Source organism: Delphinapterus leucas, chromosome 19, assembly GCF_059928025.1.
Source record: "Delphinapterus leucas isolate spDelLeu-1000000601 "Yukka" chromosome 19, BTC_Dleu_Yukka2, whole genome shotgun sequence".
Lineage (NCBI taxonomy): Eukaryota > Metazoa > Chordata > Mammalia > Artiodactyla > Monodontidae > Delphinapterus > Delphinapterus leucas.
The window spans coordinates 48,715,917-48,732,119 of record NC_143147.1 but is presented as its reverse complement, the minus strand read 5'-3'; the positions used below and the strand labels follow the sequence as shown (position 1 = coordinate 48,732,119).

Genomic DNA, 16,203 nt, shown 5'->3' with positions numbered 1-16,203 from the left:
GGGGAGGGGCTGGGGAGGGGCCACTTGATCTTAAGCCCTCCCCTTGCAGAGGCCAGAGGGCAGGGGAGGGCGCCCCCAGCTGGGGAGAGCATCTCGGGTGAATGAGGAAGTAAGGACTGCCGGAGGCTGAGCGGCAGAGGGCGGGGCTGGGGAGGGGCCGCGCTAACCCCCCCCTCCCCTCCCACGCACCCCTTTGCTACGTCAGAAGCTCCCTGGCCAGCTCCGAGTCCTGTCGGTGGGGGCAGCAGGATGCTGGTGGAAGCAGAGGGGGCCGGCCGGGTGCCTCCGCAGCTCGGCTGGCAGGGCCCGGCGGGGTGTGTGCAGCTGCTGGTGCAAGCCCCTCCGCCCCACCCCTCCCCATGCAGCCCTGGCAGTGCCTCCGGCGCTTTGCCCTGGCCTGGTGGGAGAGGACAGCGGAGGGCAGCGCCCGATCTTCCAGGGAGGAGGCTGGACCGAGGGACCCCGGGGGCCGAGGGGACCCAGGTGAGCAAGGACAGGGAGTGTGCAAGGAGGAGATCCTGGACTGCCAGTCCCTCTTCCCAAATACGAGGGAACCAGGAGGTCCTTGCAGCCCCCAACTTTAGGAGAAGTGGGTTCCTGGCTGGAGCTTTTCAGAAGATGTTGGAGCTACTGTTGTTTGGGGGAGGGGGAAACAGATAAGGGCTGGAAGTCTGGGGCAGATGACCAGACTTCCAGGCTTGTGGGTCTGAATATTCCTTGGTGTTGGGTTTGAGCACTTTGGGGTGGGGATAGGATGCCTTCTTTCCAACTCAGGATATCTTGGTCTGGGTGACCTTGAGCCAACTGCTTTGCTGTCTAACTCTGTGCCTCAGTTTCTCTCATTCCCTTCCCTATCCTTCTTGCTGGTCTTAAAGAATTGGTGATGCATTTGATGGAGACCGTCACTGTGAAAATGTGGGGCTTTGTCATCATTGGTGGCAGCTGTGATGGTGGTAGTTTCTGGCATGGTTGCGCGTGTGTACATATGTGGGGGGCAGTTATGGTTTCCGTGTGAGGTCTTTTGCTGGTTTTAGTTGATGTTGGGCCCACTGTGGGCAAGTGTCAGGGTCCGGCATTCATACAGGAAGGAGGGCTCCAGGCAAGCTGGGAGTTGTTGGGGCAGAGACTTAGCTGGTGGCCTAGTGTAGAAGCAAGGGATGGAGCATAAAAGGAGGGGGTTCCAAGAATAAGATTCCCCCCTCCACCCAGACTGCCGGGCACCCAGGCACCGTTGGCAGCAAGTGCAAAGGCTTTGCCCTGGCTTCCTGCCACTGCGCCTTGGGGACAAGAGGGTCTTTGTCCAGTGCTCCCCCCACCCCTGCTCCTTCCGCCCTTACCATGTTGGCCAGTTCTCTGTGATGACCCTCAGGGCCGGGATGGAGATGCAGGTCCCCCATGTGCTCTGGAGATCTGGAAGAAGCAACTGTGGTCTCAGGCACTGCTGAGTGGAGACGGGGAGCTCTCCTAGGGGAAGGGTCCCTGGGAATGAGCCATTGGGAGGTTTGATCCCACTGCATGCTTTCTGCTTGCCTCCTTGCCTAACGCGGAGGGGATGGGGTCTGGGGTCTTCATGGCCTGATTCCTGCTGGGAATCCAGGGTTCCATGTTTCTTACATATGTACAGGGCAGAGTTGGGTGCTGTGATGCAGAGCCCCAGATGATCTCTCTTTTTCTCTCTCTCTGGCTAGGGACCCACCCTGGAAAAAAGGTTTAATTAGAACCATTGATTCCTTCTTTGGCTGTGAGCATCGATCTCACCAGTGTGGTCAGAGCTGGGGGTGATGGTGGCACGGCTGCCGTCTGCCCAGTTCGAACCTTGGCTTTCTCTGACAAAACCCAAGCTTAGGAGGGAGGGGGCTAGGCTCTCTGAAGTACCAGATCTGTTTTAGCCCCATCTCCACCCCAGGCTAGGTCTTGGGGAAAGAAGGGAGATGAGGTTGAGGATTTGACCTGAGGGAGCTGTGTTTGGGGTTTGAGGATCCTGAGTAGTGGGCCTGGGGCTCGGGAATGGAGGGGCAACTTGGTTGGAAGGGAGATGGGAGGCCATTGGGTGGGCAGGCAGAGATTTCAGGGGAAGGATCTGGAGCTTGCCATTAAAGCTTTGCTTTCGAGGAATCCCAAGCACTTATCTCCTCCAAGCCCTGGCAAGGAGATCCGATTTCTTCCTTAGTTTGTGTCTTTGAGGCCCAGAGAGGGACAGAGACGGTCTCAGAGGCCCAGTGGGCCTGGGTCTAGCCTTTGAGCCTGGCTGCCTGACCGAGTGGCCCCTGCCTAGGCACAGAGAACGAAGGGTGAGGCTCCAGGCAGCCTCCGATCTGGTCTCTGGGTTTGGTGGGAGGTGGGGGACAGATTGTGCCCCCGCCCCAAGCCCCAGCTGCCCATCGTGGGTGGGCTGGTGCAGGTGCAGGCTTCAATGAGCCACTCAGATGCTCTTTGAAGAATCCCTTGTTGGCTTCCTAGGGCCCATTCGAGCAAAGATAATAAAAATCTGGCCGTCAGCGGGTTTGAGGGCTGCACTTGCTTCCCCTTCTTTCATTCCCAGCTCTGAAAAGCAGAGATGAAGGCTTTGGATTTGGCTGGGAAGCAGCGCTTGCCTGCCCCGAGGGAGGGAGGGAAGGAGAGCAGGGAGGGAGGCAGAAGAGGGAGGACTGATTTCCCGGCAGCTGGGGTGTTTGCTGGGGAGGTGGGCAGAGGGTCAGGGACCTGGTCCCCTACTCTTGCCAGGCAGCCTCGGGCCTCGATGGAGCTCCTATGCCCCTCGCCCAGGCTCCAGCCTTGTCCTTCAGTTCCAGAGGCTGGGAGCCCCCCCTTCGGCTCCACTGCTCCCACATTCCCCCCTCTGCTACTCAGATCCCCCCACCTTCTCCCCCCTGGTGCCCCCCCATCCCTGCCCCTCCATTTTTCTCCCTCTGCCCTTCCCGCTGTCTCTCCTCTTTGTCTCCCCCTTCTGCTCCTTAGTCTCCCCTTTTCTGTCTGTCTGCCCCCTCATACCTGTCTCTCTTCTTTCCTTAGCATCTGTCCTGCTTTCTAGGACTGTCTGGAAGGTTAAGAAGCCAAGTTGGTTGGAGGGAGGGAAGGAGCTGCAGCCACGGAAGGGACCAGCCTGAGTTGACTATTATGGTCTGTCAGGAGTCATAGTCATCAGAGTCCAGGCGGAAGGGGGCCTCTGAGCGCTTAGAGATGTGTGTGTAGTGAGGGCGCCACCCCCTCCCCGCACACAGCGGGCACCTTGCCCTGACATTGGGCTTCAGACGCTCAAGTTCTCCTGCCACCTTCTACTGCTTGGCTGCCGGAAACCAATGCCTCCGGCCTCTGGCCCCTCCACACCTCTGGTCGCCCACTGTCCAGGCATCATCGCCGCCCTTGCCCATGGTTCCCCCACGTCCACTACTCAGGCTCACAGGAGGAAGGGAAGGGTCCAAGGGAACCCCTACAGGCCCTGTGACCCCTTCACCATCTTGTAGCCCCCCCCACATGGAAGACAGGACTGTCATGGAAAGAGCACTGGACTGAGTAAAGAGACCTCGTTAGGATCCTGCCTCAGCGCCCAAATGTCCGAGTGACCTTGAGCAAGTCCCTTCCTGGCAAGGGCCTCTTTCCTCACCTGTGAAATGAGGGGGCACAGGCTGGCTCCTCTCCAAGGTCTCTTCTGACATTCCACCGTTGTTGTGTCTCTCTTCTGGGTGATTTGCATATGCTTTGCATATATCAATGATGCCTGCTTGAAGGGGGAGGGTGCCGCCCACGGGGACCAGAGCCCCACCCACCACTCCAATTCCCCTTGCCCATTGGCCCAGGCTAACACTGCTGGAATCTCCCAGAGGGATGGAAGCCGGGTGAGGCCTGAGAATTCCCTGGGGAGGTGGCTTCTGTGCTCCAGCCGTCCTAGAGGCAGGATGGGGGGATAGCCCTAGTGGAGGGGACCCCTACCCTCATCACTCCGGCTCCAGAAAGTCCAAACAGTGAAACCAAGTGGGTGTGAATTCACTACAGTTGCCTGTGGCTACCACGGGGTGTGTGAAACCCCACTGAGCCTGGCAGAGGGGTCAGGGTCTGAGCACCTCTAGATGCCAGGAGCTTAGCTAGGTGTAAGAGGTGTAAGAGTCCCTCCTCTGGCTTCAGCTGCCAGACAGGCAGCTTCACAGTCCAGGACAAGTTCTGCCGTCTTTTGCCCTGCCCACTTCTGCTCAGGCCCCTGGGCTCTGGCTATGTGTGGGTTGGAACTTGCACCTGAGAGATGGTCACTGCGAACAGGATCATTGCATATCTGGGCCCTGCCTGGCCAGCACACCACAGGTGAGGCGCGGTGCTCCCTGCAAGGGTCACAGGGAGGGAGAAACTGCTGTCCTCAGTTCTGCACCCACCTCCGTCTACCCCGACTGATCTCACGGGCCTTCTCCGCTGCCGCCTGGTATGTGCTCTGTGTCTGGCACATGGCAGTGTGCTGCACCCCAGCCCCCAACCTGCCTCATTTCCTTTCACCCCCATAATGCTCATCACGTGGGGCAAGTCTGGGGTAAAGGTTGGCAGCCAGGAGAAGATGAGGTGGGCCACTGAGTAAGGCGAGGAATTCTGAAGACAGGAGCAAAAATCCTCTCCACCGCCATGGTGGGCGGGGCCAGAGGAAACACAGCAAGAGAGATCAAGGTTAGATTTAGTCTCAGGGAGGAACTGACCCGGGGGCAGTTTAGTTTCTGACCACGGAATTGTTGTGAAACTTAAATGAAATAATAGGTGAAAATGTCCAGCACAGTGCCTGACACATGATAAACAGTCAATAAATGGTATGGGGAGGGAATGGATGTCTCTGAACCCAGAGGAGACCCTCCCCTAAGCCTGAGATGCAGGATTTTGCAGGAGATGAAGAGTCAGAAGGACAATTCCCAGAAGAGCTGTTTCTCCCACACAGGCGGCTGCTTCCCCACCGCAGCCCTCGTGCCCCACACACGCACCGGGCTCAGGGCCCAGCCACCCTGGGATGCCCTGCCCTCATCCTCTCTGCTGCAGGGGGGCAGACAGGAGGGTTTGGAGGCGGGGAATCCTGTTCTCCCCCTCCCCCTGTTTTTGCACAGGACAGCTTGAGAGGAAACAGGCCCACGCTGCAGCAGGAGGAATCGAGGTTAGATGGGAGGGAAACCTCCAGGCGCGTGAAGGGTGGCTGCTCCGAGGCGGTGTTTTTGCATCTCTTACCTCAGTGATAGGTGTCTGTGAGCGCAAGTAAGTTAGTGTTGTACCTAGGGGCAGGGGACTGGTTGGCATGACCTTTGAGATGACCTTTGGGCTATCGGAAGGAACTTGGTAGATCCAGTTTCATCTCTTGTGGCTGTGATGGTTGGCCAGAGTGCAGGGGGCCGTGATGAAGAGGAGTTCAGAGCTGCTGGGGAAGAGGAGGTTACAGCGAAGTCAGTCTTTGATCCCGCAGGGCAGAGAAGTCAAGTGCGGGGTGAAGAGCAAGCCTTGGACTGGTGTCAGGTTGCCTGCCTCCCCTACTGCTGTGTGACATTAGGCAAGTTAGTTGCCCCCTCTGGTTTTCAGTGTCCTCGGTGTGAGAAAAGGGTGGAACTAGAGAATCTCTAAAGTCCCTTCCAACTGTCACAGGTTCTACCCACCTCCTCTCTCCTGAGATAATACATGCCTCGCCACACAGACGGTGGGAATAATACTTCCCAGCTCCAGCTAAACCAGGAAAGATGGAGATTTGGCCCAAGAGAACACCGGTGCTTTTGTGCGCCTTGCATACGCCTTACAAACAGTCCCTCCTGCTCTAAAGGCACATCCTGCCTAAATCTGTCCTCTCAGCCCAGAAGATGGATAAGCGAGAGGCTGTAGGATTCAGCTACCGTCTGTTTTCCTCCCACCCCAGAAAAAAAAGGCTTTGCAGCACTCCGTTCCAACCAGGGACTATAATCCAGTCCATCTTTTCTTCTGTGGAGGCACTGCCAGCTGGTGGCTCCTCTCCCCCACAACCTTTTCCTGGTTCCTGGTAGCCTCAGCCACCTGGCCCGGTTGCCTGCATATCCCGGAGTGGAGTAGCACTGAGACTGGGAAGGAGCTGGGTTTTCACACGACCTGCCTTCCTCACTTCTGCCAACCTCCTCATCCCAGCACCCTGCTCTCTGTCCCACCCCAGTCACAGAGCATGCTGGAGACCCCAGACCCAGGGACCCACAGGGAGCCCCCCAGATCCAGAAACCCCCACAGAGTGGCCCTAAGCTGGAGATGTTTGTGCAGAGCCTAGGAGGCAGAGAGGGTGTGTGTCCTGCTGGCTCCTTCCACCCCAGGGAGGCTGATAATTGCAGACACAGCAGGCATCTGCGGCGTCACCCCAGGCACCAGCAGCTGCCTCATTGAGGAAGAATTAACGGTCCCAGTTCATTGGGAAGGCATTCCACGGCTCACTGAAGCCCTTGCAGATACACCCGGGCCTCTATGCCTCCTCTCCGGGGCTGTCCCCTGCCTCGTCCATCCCCTCCCAGTGGCCAGGCTGGCCTGCTGAGTCCCCATTCTTGTCCCAGCCTTCTTCTAAGTTGAAAGTTGGGACTCTGAGGGAAAGCCAGGGCTGTCTGGACTGACAACGACTCTCGCTTTGCTGCCCCTGACTTTTTAGTCCCCCTCTCCCTAGCGTGGGTGCTTGCGGGGGGATTTCTGGATGTTAAAACGAGAAGAGACCTTTGAGGGGCTTCCTGGAGCCTCTTCTGTGACGGAGGCGGGAGAGTAGGAAAGGGGCTCCCGGAGAGGCAGAAGTGACTTAAAGATGAAGCTTGGGAGGAGCCACTTCTCCTGAACCCAGCAGCTCATCCCCCACCCCTGATCCCTGGTCCATTTGCAGCCTACGGTTAGAATTATCTGCTTCCCACTCCTAGGATGAGGCAGAAAGAAACTGAAGTGAGGCCTTCTGCTCCACTTATTGTCCGTAAAAAATAGTTTATGCTGTAGCATGGGATGGAAAGAGGTTAGAGTTTAGGCAGAACTTCCCAGCGGGCACTGAATGGGAGCCCGCCAAAGGCTGGGGAGGGTGGAGGGGAAGCAGTTCAGCTCAGGGGTCAAGCGCTCAGGCTCTGGAGTCGGACAGATCCGGGCTGGCATCCCAGCCCTGTGGCTCACTCGCTGTGTGGTTTGGGGCAAGTCACTTCACGTCTCTGAAGCTCAGTTTCCTCATCTGTAAATTGGGGCTGGTATCCGTGGTTCCCTCACAAGGTGGGTACCAGGATTAAATGAGGCAATTTAGGCGGAGCTCCTGGCACATGGTGAGCGTTCAGTAAATAGTAACGTCTTTGTCTTCATCCTCGTCCTCACTGTCCAGTTGAATGAACGAATGGGTGGCTCTTCTCCCAGGAAAAAGAGACATACGTGAGAAAGCCTCTTACCTAAAACCCAGATTCTCACCCCAGCCGGCCTGGGGCTGGGCCCCTGGAGCTGCCACTTAAGGCTGGGTGAGCGGGGAGCTAGGCCTCTTGAGTCTTCACGCCCCCACCTGGTGCCCCTCTGTCCACCTGCCCCTTCTGTGCCCCGCCCCCACCCCACTGCTTTGTCCAGGAAGCCCTCTGGGGCTACATATGTCAGTGAACATTCTTGATTTCTTCCCCCAGTCAATGTCCCAACATCTGGGTACAACAGCTGCTTCTCCCCAGCATGCCTGTGTCTTGGGTAATCGGTGGGAAAATTGGAAACATCAGATTGGCAGGGGGCTCTGAGGATGCTTGCAGCCAGACGTGATGTGGGTGTGGATGGGTCCGAGACAGCCAGTGAGGGCTGGGCCCGAGAGGGTGCCCGGCCCACAGTGTCTCCGTGCAGGAAGGGTCCTAACGCCGCGCCCCAGGATGAAAGGCAGCAGACAGGCGTTGGGGCACGAGGGAGGTAGAGTACAGTTAGAAGGACTTCCTGCAGAGTGAGAGCGAGGCAGCGTGACGGACACCTGAGAGGGGCCCTGCCCTGGCAGTTTGAGGATTGGGTGCGCGTGGGGGTCAGGAGCTGGGCACAGGGCTTCCGGCAAGCCCCTATCACAGCAGGAGTGTGTGCGCGCGTGGCGCGTGTGAAGTACCCCTGTTTCCTCTGTTGTGGGCAGAGAAGGGGGGCCTTCCTCAGGGTTAGGGGGTGAGTGGAGCAGATGGGGGTCTCTTGGGCTGGGAGGGGGTGGTCAGCAGAGCAATGAAGGCAGGCCCCTCTGACTGTGAACCCACCAGCCTTCCAGAATGAGGCGACCTTGGCTGGGGGAGGCAGATGGGGGTCTTGTGTGGACCCCAGTAAAGAGCCTGCCCCCGTTTCTGGGAGGAGAACCAGGCCTGGCTTGCTGGCTGTCTATCCTGGGGACCCCACTCTGGGGACCCCCTTGTTTTCTGTGTTGTCCTGCTGTCTGTCCTCCTGTCTGTCTCCCACCCGTGTCTCTGCCCCTTCAGCCCCTGCTCTTCCTCCAACACCCAGTGTCTGTCCTGCCTGCCCCCCAGCCCTCAGTGACCCCCCAAAGGGACACCTCCTAATGCTCTGCTTTGCTCTGTCCCCGTCCCCTCCTCCCCCAAGGCCCAAGGCCCCTGCCAGGCCCATCCCACTTCGGGAGCCCTGCCCCAGCCCCTTCCTCTCTTCAGCTCCTCTCCTCCAGCTCTGGGCATTCATTCACGACTTTCCTCCTTTCCTGTCCCTCACCCAGGGCTCCAGCGTGCAGCAGGAGGGAAGCCTCCAGGACTCTGTTCCCTCTGTTTAAAGTCTCCAGGTTGGTAAGCCAGGAGGGGGGCCTCTCCCCACCATCCTGCCACCCACTGCTCCCTAGCTGGTGCCTCTCCCCAGCTTCGGGGGCCAGAAATGGGGGAGGGGGCTATCCCTGGGGGGCCCAGGCCTTTGCCAGGGGAGGGGGCAGCAGAGACCTGACTCTGGGGAGGGCACCTTGCCTGGCCGAGAATGTGTCCGTGTGTGCACGTGTGTGCATGTGAGTCAGTGTGCGCGAACAAACACGTGTGCATGTATATGTGTGTGCTGGCTGCAAAGCTCCATGTAGTGGGGCTGGGGAGGGAGGAGGAGGCGGGAGCCCTCTGTCGAGGGGAGAGGTGGCCTGGGGAGAGGGGGTCAGGAGCAAGGGGCCCTTCTTATCAGGGGCAGCCCATGTTCTAGCGTCGGCCAGAGGGGAGGCGATGGGGGAAGACGGGACCACATCAACCTCAGTACAGCTTTGTTTATTTTATAGGCACTCGTAACCCTGTGATCGCATTTCATTTATTGAGTCGTTCATTCATTCATCCATCCACTCCTTCCTTCTTTCATTCAATACAGATTTATTGAACACCTTCTCTGTGCCAGGCACTGGTCTAGGCTCAGAGGCCAACAATGACCAAGACAGTGAAGTTTCTTTCATTGCTTATGTGGTGAGCAGATAGAGGTTAAGGGGTTGGCTGAATTCACCCGCTGTGGGGCCTGGGGCTGTGGCCTGGCTGGCTGTCTGGAAAGGGCTGTGACCCTCCGTCCACTGATGCCCCATCCGCCCCTGCTCCCCCTGCTGGCAGCTGCTCTGCACTTCATGTCCCTGTAGAGTGTCCCCTGACCCAATGGCACTCCTCTCCTATAGTGTGTCCCTGCCAAGCAGGCAGTGACTGAGGTCCCAAGTCCCCGTGACCCTGGGGACTGCGGGCAGGGCCAGAGCTGGGGCCACTTCAAGAGGGCCTCTGGGAACCCCCCTCTCACTTCCGTGCCCAGGACCAGCAGCCTGGAGCACTGGACTTGAGACTCAGTCTGATCTGGGTTCCAAGGCTCACATAAGCCATGTCCTAGCTGTGTGGCCTTGGACAAGCCACTCTCCCTCTCTGAGCCTCAGCGTCTTTGCCTGTAAGATGGCAGCCTTGTTGAGAAGAATACAGGAAAAGCAGCAGCAGCTGGACCGGAGCCCAGCCCACAGCAGGGGATGCCCAATTGCTGGTTCCCTTTCTGGGCCTTCCCCAGCCCCTCCCTGGGGCTGGGCAGGCTGTGCCCTGGGTACTGTCTGTGTGCTGCCCCTGACCGCCCTTGGGAGAGGGGCTGCAGAGTCCCTGCCTTGGCTGTTCGCAGGCTCCACATCCTCCAGCCCTTCTCCAGCTCTCTGGAGGATGCTTCGGCCCCAATCCGGGCGGGCAGATGGGGGAGGCAGCCCTCCTCGCTACTGTGGCTGCCGATGCCTTGATGGCTTTTTAATAACTGCTCGGAGACAATCTGTAGAGTGCTCGTTTGTCTGCCTCTTAATTAAAATTACCATTTTCCTAAAAGAGCAATGATGCCGCTCTCCTCCCCCGCCCCCCTCGGTGGCTGCTGCCAGGAGAAGGCAGGAGTGACTCGAAACTGCAGACTTTCCCCTCAACCCCCGTCCTGGTCACACAGGCCACCCCCCCTTCCCCACACAAATGGCAGAGGGGCCGAGGCTTAGGGGCAGGGAACCAGGGAGGGGGCCTGACTGCCCTCCTCTTTCACTTAACCCTCTTCTGGAATACTCCCAGAGGCGGGGAGCTCAGTCCTTTCCCAGACTTACTTTTTATATCTGTAAAGAGCCAGAGTGGGGCTGTGTTGCTCTCCGTGGGGTCAGGGAAGTGACTCAGTGACTTAGTCGGGACAGCAAATGCTGCTTGTGAGGCAAGGGAACCTGGTCTTACATCGTAGCTCCACCAACAAGACCCACCTAGGAAATGTTCTGGAGGAGAGGGAGGCGCTGCAGCCTGGGGCCCGGAGATCCAGCAGTAGGAAGGACCCCTTGAGATGCCTCTGTCTCCATCAGCTCCCAGTGGCCCTCCCCTTTCCCTCTGTGACCCTCTGCTTCTGTGCCTCCTCTTCCAGGAGCACCCTGCCTTTGTCACCTCCCACTTCTGCTTCTCCCTGAAGTGCCCCTCCCTGACCACCTCCGGGCTCGCCCCCTGAGCTCCCAAGGCTCTGTCAAATCTCTCGTGGCATCGGTTCTGGACGTAACTGAGCCTACTAGTTCATGTTTGCTGTCGGGGCAGCAAACTCAGTGCTTTCAGGGGCTGGAAATGAGTGAGGCAGTGGAAGAGGACGATAGGGAATGGTGAGGACTGCGCTAAGGAGGACAGCGCCTGTGTTCCTTAAAGGCATTAAAATTCAAAGAAACAAAACAAAGCACCACCAGCTAAACAAAATGCCTGTGCCCCAGTATGGCCCCAGCGTGATCTCTGCTAAACTGCAATTCATTTATCTTGGCATCCTCATATTGCCCAGTGCATAGTAGGTGTGTACTCATTGTTTGTTGAGCGAATACGTGATCATCCATATGTCAGGCACTGTGCTAGATACTTTACATATTTATTTCTTCCCCTCTTCCCAAGGTAAGCACTATTTTTCCCATTTTGCCATTAGAGAAACTGACATCCAGAAAAGTAAAACGACTTGTTCAAAGTCACACTTATGGGAAGGGGCATTTTTTGATTTGAGCCTTGGCGTGCTGTGTCCTTGCTCTGTTTGGTCACGGGCATGCCTGTGCGTGACACAGGGCATATGTATTCAGTACCTGGCCTGGCTAACAGGGAGCACTGGTGTGGCTAGCGGCCACCTTGTTGACATGCGTTGTGCACCTGTGGGGAGGTAAGGGTGAAGGAAGTGAGGGCTGCAGAGGCGGGGAGGGAGCAGACGCCCGTCACCCCAGCACACCCCTCCTCCATCAGCTTCCGGTCCCATCCCAGCCGCCTGGGGATGGCGGCGTGGTGACAGGTGCCGAGCTGCCGAGATGACAGCACTGCTGATTCCCCCATAATTACTGTCTGATGAGATGCCAGAATTAGCCACCATGCGAGCATGGGATGCAGATATGGGGCAGAGTGCTGGGAAGCAGCTGTGGGTAAGGGAGCCTCTCCTTCCAGTCCTGGGGCCCTCTGGCAGTAGGGCAGAGGTTGGTGAGGAGGAAGTAGGTTAACAAGGAGGAAGCACTGTGTGGTTAATATGCATCAGATGTTATCGTGTGGGCTGTGGTTTTCCAGTCCTCAGAGTGGCTGGACATACCCCTGAGATGGCTGGCTTCCAGACAGGGTATCAAGGGCCTCAGGCCACTAAGTAGAGAATTATGGTCAGAGCAGGCTGCCCACTCAGACTCCTGGGCAAACGCTTTGGTGCTTGTAGCTGGGATATGCCTGGCTGGGGCTAGGGCATAGTTGCTAGGAAGGGGCTAAGACCCAGGGCAGACTCCTGGAATCACATTAGCATGGCCAGGCAGCAGGGGGCAGAGGGAAGTGCCTAGAAGGAGCCGGCAGGTTGAGCTAACCTTGCCAGGAGAGTCGTCCATCCCAGGCAGGAGGAGACAAGTTGGCCCTGAGCCCCGAGGTCAGGGGAGGCCTGAGAGTTGAGAGCAGGAGGTAAGGAAGGTACATTCTGGTCCCAGAGCAGGGCTGAGTATGCCCTGGCATTTGTTTCCCCTGGCACACATGCTGGGGGCAGGAGGAGGGCTGGCGAGAGCAGAAGCAGAGAGGGGTCATCTGAGCTGCTCAGACCTTATCTGGACCATTGGAGCAGTTTTGAAGGCCACCAGCTAAAAGCGGTGGTGACAACATGGGGCCGACCCAACAGAGGGCAGTGCACATGGCCCGGGGCTGAAGCCAGGCCACAGAAGGAAGGACTTGAGGTGTTGGGCTCAGGAGAGAAGATTCTGGTTCAGGAGCCTTCATTCTGCCCTGAAGGGAGAAGTAATCATGCCCTGCCCCTGGACCCCTCTGAGGGCCATGGGCACAGACTCTGGCTCTTTTTAAGGAAGGAGGAGTTCCACAAGGTAATTGGTACCTTAGATGTAATGAGCTGTCTCTTTCTGGAGGAATCCAAGTCCTGGCTGGATGGCGTTCCTGAAATAGGACTTGCAGTTCTGTGTCGGCACAGCCTGTGGCAAGGGTTGGGAGGACTCAGTACCAAACTAAGGTATGAGGGGAGGGCTGTGGAAAGGCAGGACCCCCTTCCCAGCCTGGGCTTCTGTGGCCCTGCGGCAGCTCTGCTCCCTGCCCCTCCTTCTCTCTCAGCCATGCCCTGGGGAAGGGTCCCCACTCTTCCGGTGTGAGGTCTCCCCAAAAAGGATGGGGTTGAGGGTCTCTGCGCTTCTCTGGGGAGGGGCCTGTTCGAGTGTTCCCTTCTTAGGGAGTTGGACAGACTGAGGGGACGTAAGGGGCTCTGGCCCAGTGGCTCAGACGAAGACTCAGGGATGCCTTGGTGGCAGAATCAGCGTCTTCCTCAGGGGTAGCAGGGTGTAGAGGAGAGAAAGGGGATCCGGGCTGAGAACCCCACAGTCGAGACCAGGCTTCTCCACTTGCCAACTCTGACCATGGACAAGTCACCCCTTCTTGAGCCTCTGCTTTCTCACCTGTAAAATGGGGGGAGAGTAATGTCACGAGGTGACTCTGAGAACTGAATGAATAGAGGCTATCAGAGCCCCTTGTGGGCTGTCATGAGAGTGTGCTTGGTTGAGGGGTGGGTATCAAGAGTGCTGTCATTCGTGGCTGGTCCGTTTTCCCCACGGCATCCAGCAAGCCTGGTGCTGAGTTTAAACCTCGTCACTCCAGATGGATGGATGGATTTAACTGAGGCGAGAAGGTTGGAGGCTTCAAGTCTTTTGCAGAGGGAAGGGGAGACTGTTTATTTCTCCCCTGCCTTCCAGCTCGTGTTCCACCTTCCTGGATCCTGCTCTGGTGGGACGGTTCAGGTTAGGCAACAGGGAGAACTGAAAGATGCCCCTGGAATCTGATCAGGCTTCCCAGGTCAGTCTGGACCCAGCAGTCAGGCAGGAAACTCTGAGTCTCCTCCTCCCTTCTCTGGGTTCCCCCATCTTCCATCCTCCAGAGTCTCTCCTGGTGCTAACCTTAGCATCCCTAAGGGGGGAACATACTGGGATGCAGATTTGGCCGTTTGTACCCGGTTGGCTTGCAGGGCAGTAGAGTAATTGACCTGTGAGGTGAGGGCTGAAACTTGCAGCCCAGAAGCCCTGTCCTTCACCCTCCAGCAGCAGGTGGAAGGGGGTCCAAGGCCCGCCGGCCCCTTGTCCTGGTGCAGGAGGCTGAGCACCTGTAGAGGGAGACAAGGGCTGGGGGTGCGAGGTCCAGGAGGGGCATCTCAGTCCTTGGCATTGCCTGGTTGGGTAAACATTGGTGAGAGTGGAGTGGCCTGTGTTTGTAGACAAAATGTAAATGCTTTAGCAAGGGGACTCTGAACTTGACAAAGCAGGAGAGGTGCCGAGAAGTTGCCTCTCTGAGAAGGGGTAGCTGGACTCAGCGTGGGCAAGTGGGGTCCCCAGTGTCTTTCACTCCAAGCTGGAGATGCATCGAGCTGGCACTTAAGGGAGCCCCCAGATGCACTGCAATCTGTTGAGAGGTTGTAAATGTCTATGATGTGTGTGCATGGGCACAGCACCCTGTCTGTCCACGTAGCATCCAAGGTGGCATCTCTGCAGTGACCCAGTCCCAGCTGGGCCCATGTTGATGTCTGTGGTGGGTGCAGGGGAGGCCTTCGTGACTGGGCACACGTTCGTGAGCCTGTGCTGGGCATGTGGGCATGTACCATGGGGGCACAGGCATGACGATAGAAGTGTGATGAGCAGAAGCGCGGTGACCTGTGCTTGGAGTCTGGAGGCACCAGGACCCCGATCATCCTGGTGTCTGAGGGAGCTGTCTGGGTGCTGGGTTGTGGGCCTGGGAAGAGCCTCCTCGAGAGAGCCTGATCCCATGAAGGGCAATGTCTCAGCGGAGGATGTGGAGGGGGACAGCAGGGCTGAGGCTCCTGTCCAACATTTGTGAGGCCCTCAATGAATCTTGGGTGTTGACAACACTTCCCTGTGGGTAGGTGGGGTGATGGGTGGGGCTTCCACCCCTCACCTCCAAGAGATTGGGGTCCCTCCCCCTGGGAACAGGATGCCTCCCTCTGGGCTTGCTTTCAGCCTGAGGCAGCTATAGGGGCGTGGTGAAGGTCCCTTTGCCCACACCTGCTGCCCTGGCCTTGGCACCCTGAGGCTCGAGTGCCCCCGAGGAGAGGAGGCTCACTGACAGCCGCCCCTGAGCAGTGGCAGAGCTGGGAGGACAGGCATCAGCCTCCCTCCCTTTCCACCGTCTACTTCCCTTCCTCCCAGCCTGTGTTCCTCTCTGCTGCCTCTCCAAGGAGATGTGGGACTGACAGGACACCTTCCCTGGGCACGTGACGGTGGAGACGCCAGGCGGAAGTTAGCTTGTTAGTGAGGGCTGTGTGGGCACGCGCCAGGGCTGTTCCCAGCTTTTCCAGCGACAGCTTCAGACTGGGGGTGATGTGCTCCCCTCTGCATCCCCGCCCCTGCCCTTCCTGGGGAAGCCAATTAGCCAGATCTTCATTAGTGGCTAAAAATCCAAACCCCACCATCCTGGGTTTGAGAAAACTCTGACTGTGGAGTGAAAGGGAATCAGGCGATTAGGCAGATCAGGAAGGAGCTGTCCCCCATCCGTTTCCTAGGCCGGTGCCTTCCTGCAGTGTACAACCCACATGCCTGTTATTAGTTTAAAAAAAAAAAAAAAAAAAAAGACAAATGAAAGGACTGAAGCTCAGAGACGCTGCTGACCTGCTCAAGGTTACACAACTAGACAGTGGCAGAGCTGGGTCTGAACAGAGCTTTCTCACCTCCAAGTTGAGTGATTTTTGGTAATGCCATAGCTTTGCCGGCAGTTGGGGGAAGGTTGCAGGGAGAAGAGGGAGGGTCCTATGTCTGAAATTCTGGGCAAGAGGCTGGCTTGTTGGCCCTTTTGCAGGAGAGGTGGGTCTTGTCTGAGGAGTATGGTCCAGACCCCACGTGGGGACCCTGGTTTCTGTGTGGCAAGCAGCCACTGGGCTGGGGCGGGCGCCTGGGGGGTACAGCTGGACTGTGACCCACAGCTCTTCTCTCTCTGGGGCCGAGGGTGCTGCAACATCCACCCCTCTGCTGATTCCTCCTAAGGAGATTGTTAGCCTCTGCCTGCCTGGGGCCTGGAGAGGGGCTCCCGTGGCAATTGCTTTCTGGGAAGTGGCAGACAGGTGTGGACAAGTCCTTGTCCCTGGGGGCCAGGGGGCCAGGGTTCCACTTCTGGCTCTGCTTCTAGCTCCCGAATAAATCGGTTCGCTCTCTGGGCCTCCGTTTCCTTCCCCGTGAAAGGCATTTGGCTGGAGGGAAAACAGACGCAGGCAAGGCTTAGCTGAACAGTCTTGAGACATCACTCCTCTCTGCCTAAGAGCGAAGAACCGAAGGGAGGGAGGCCTCACCTCGCCAGGGTAGAGGGC

The 16,203-nt window shown here is 57.8% G+C and overlaps 1 protein-coding gene across 1 annotated transcript in view; it reads left to right on the top strand.

The window, feature by feature from the left end:
* Nucleotides 1-244: 244 nt before the first annotated feature.
* The window catches only part of SRCIN1 (SRC kinase signaling inhibitor 1), a 67,040-nt gene continuing 51,081 nt past the window's right edge, over nt 245-16,203 (top strand). The window contains exon 1 of the mRNA XM_089901177.1: nt 245-483. Coding sequence (XP_089757303.1) covers nt 360-483 — 124 coding nt within the window. The 5' untranslated portion in view covers nt 245-359. The remainder of the gene's footprint in view (nt 484-16,203) is intronic.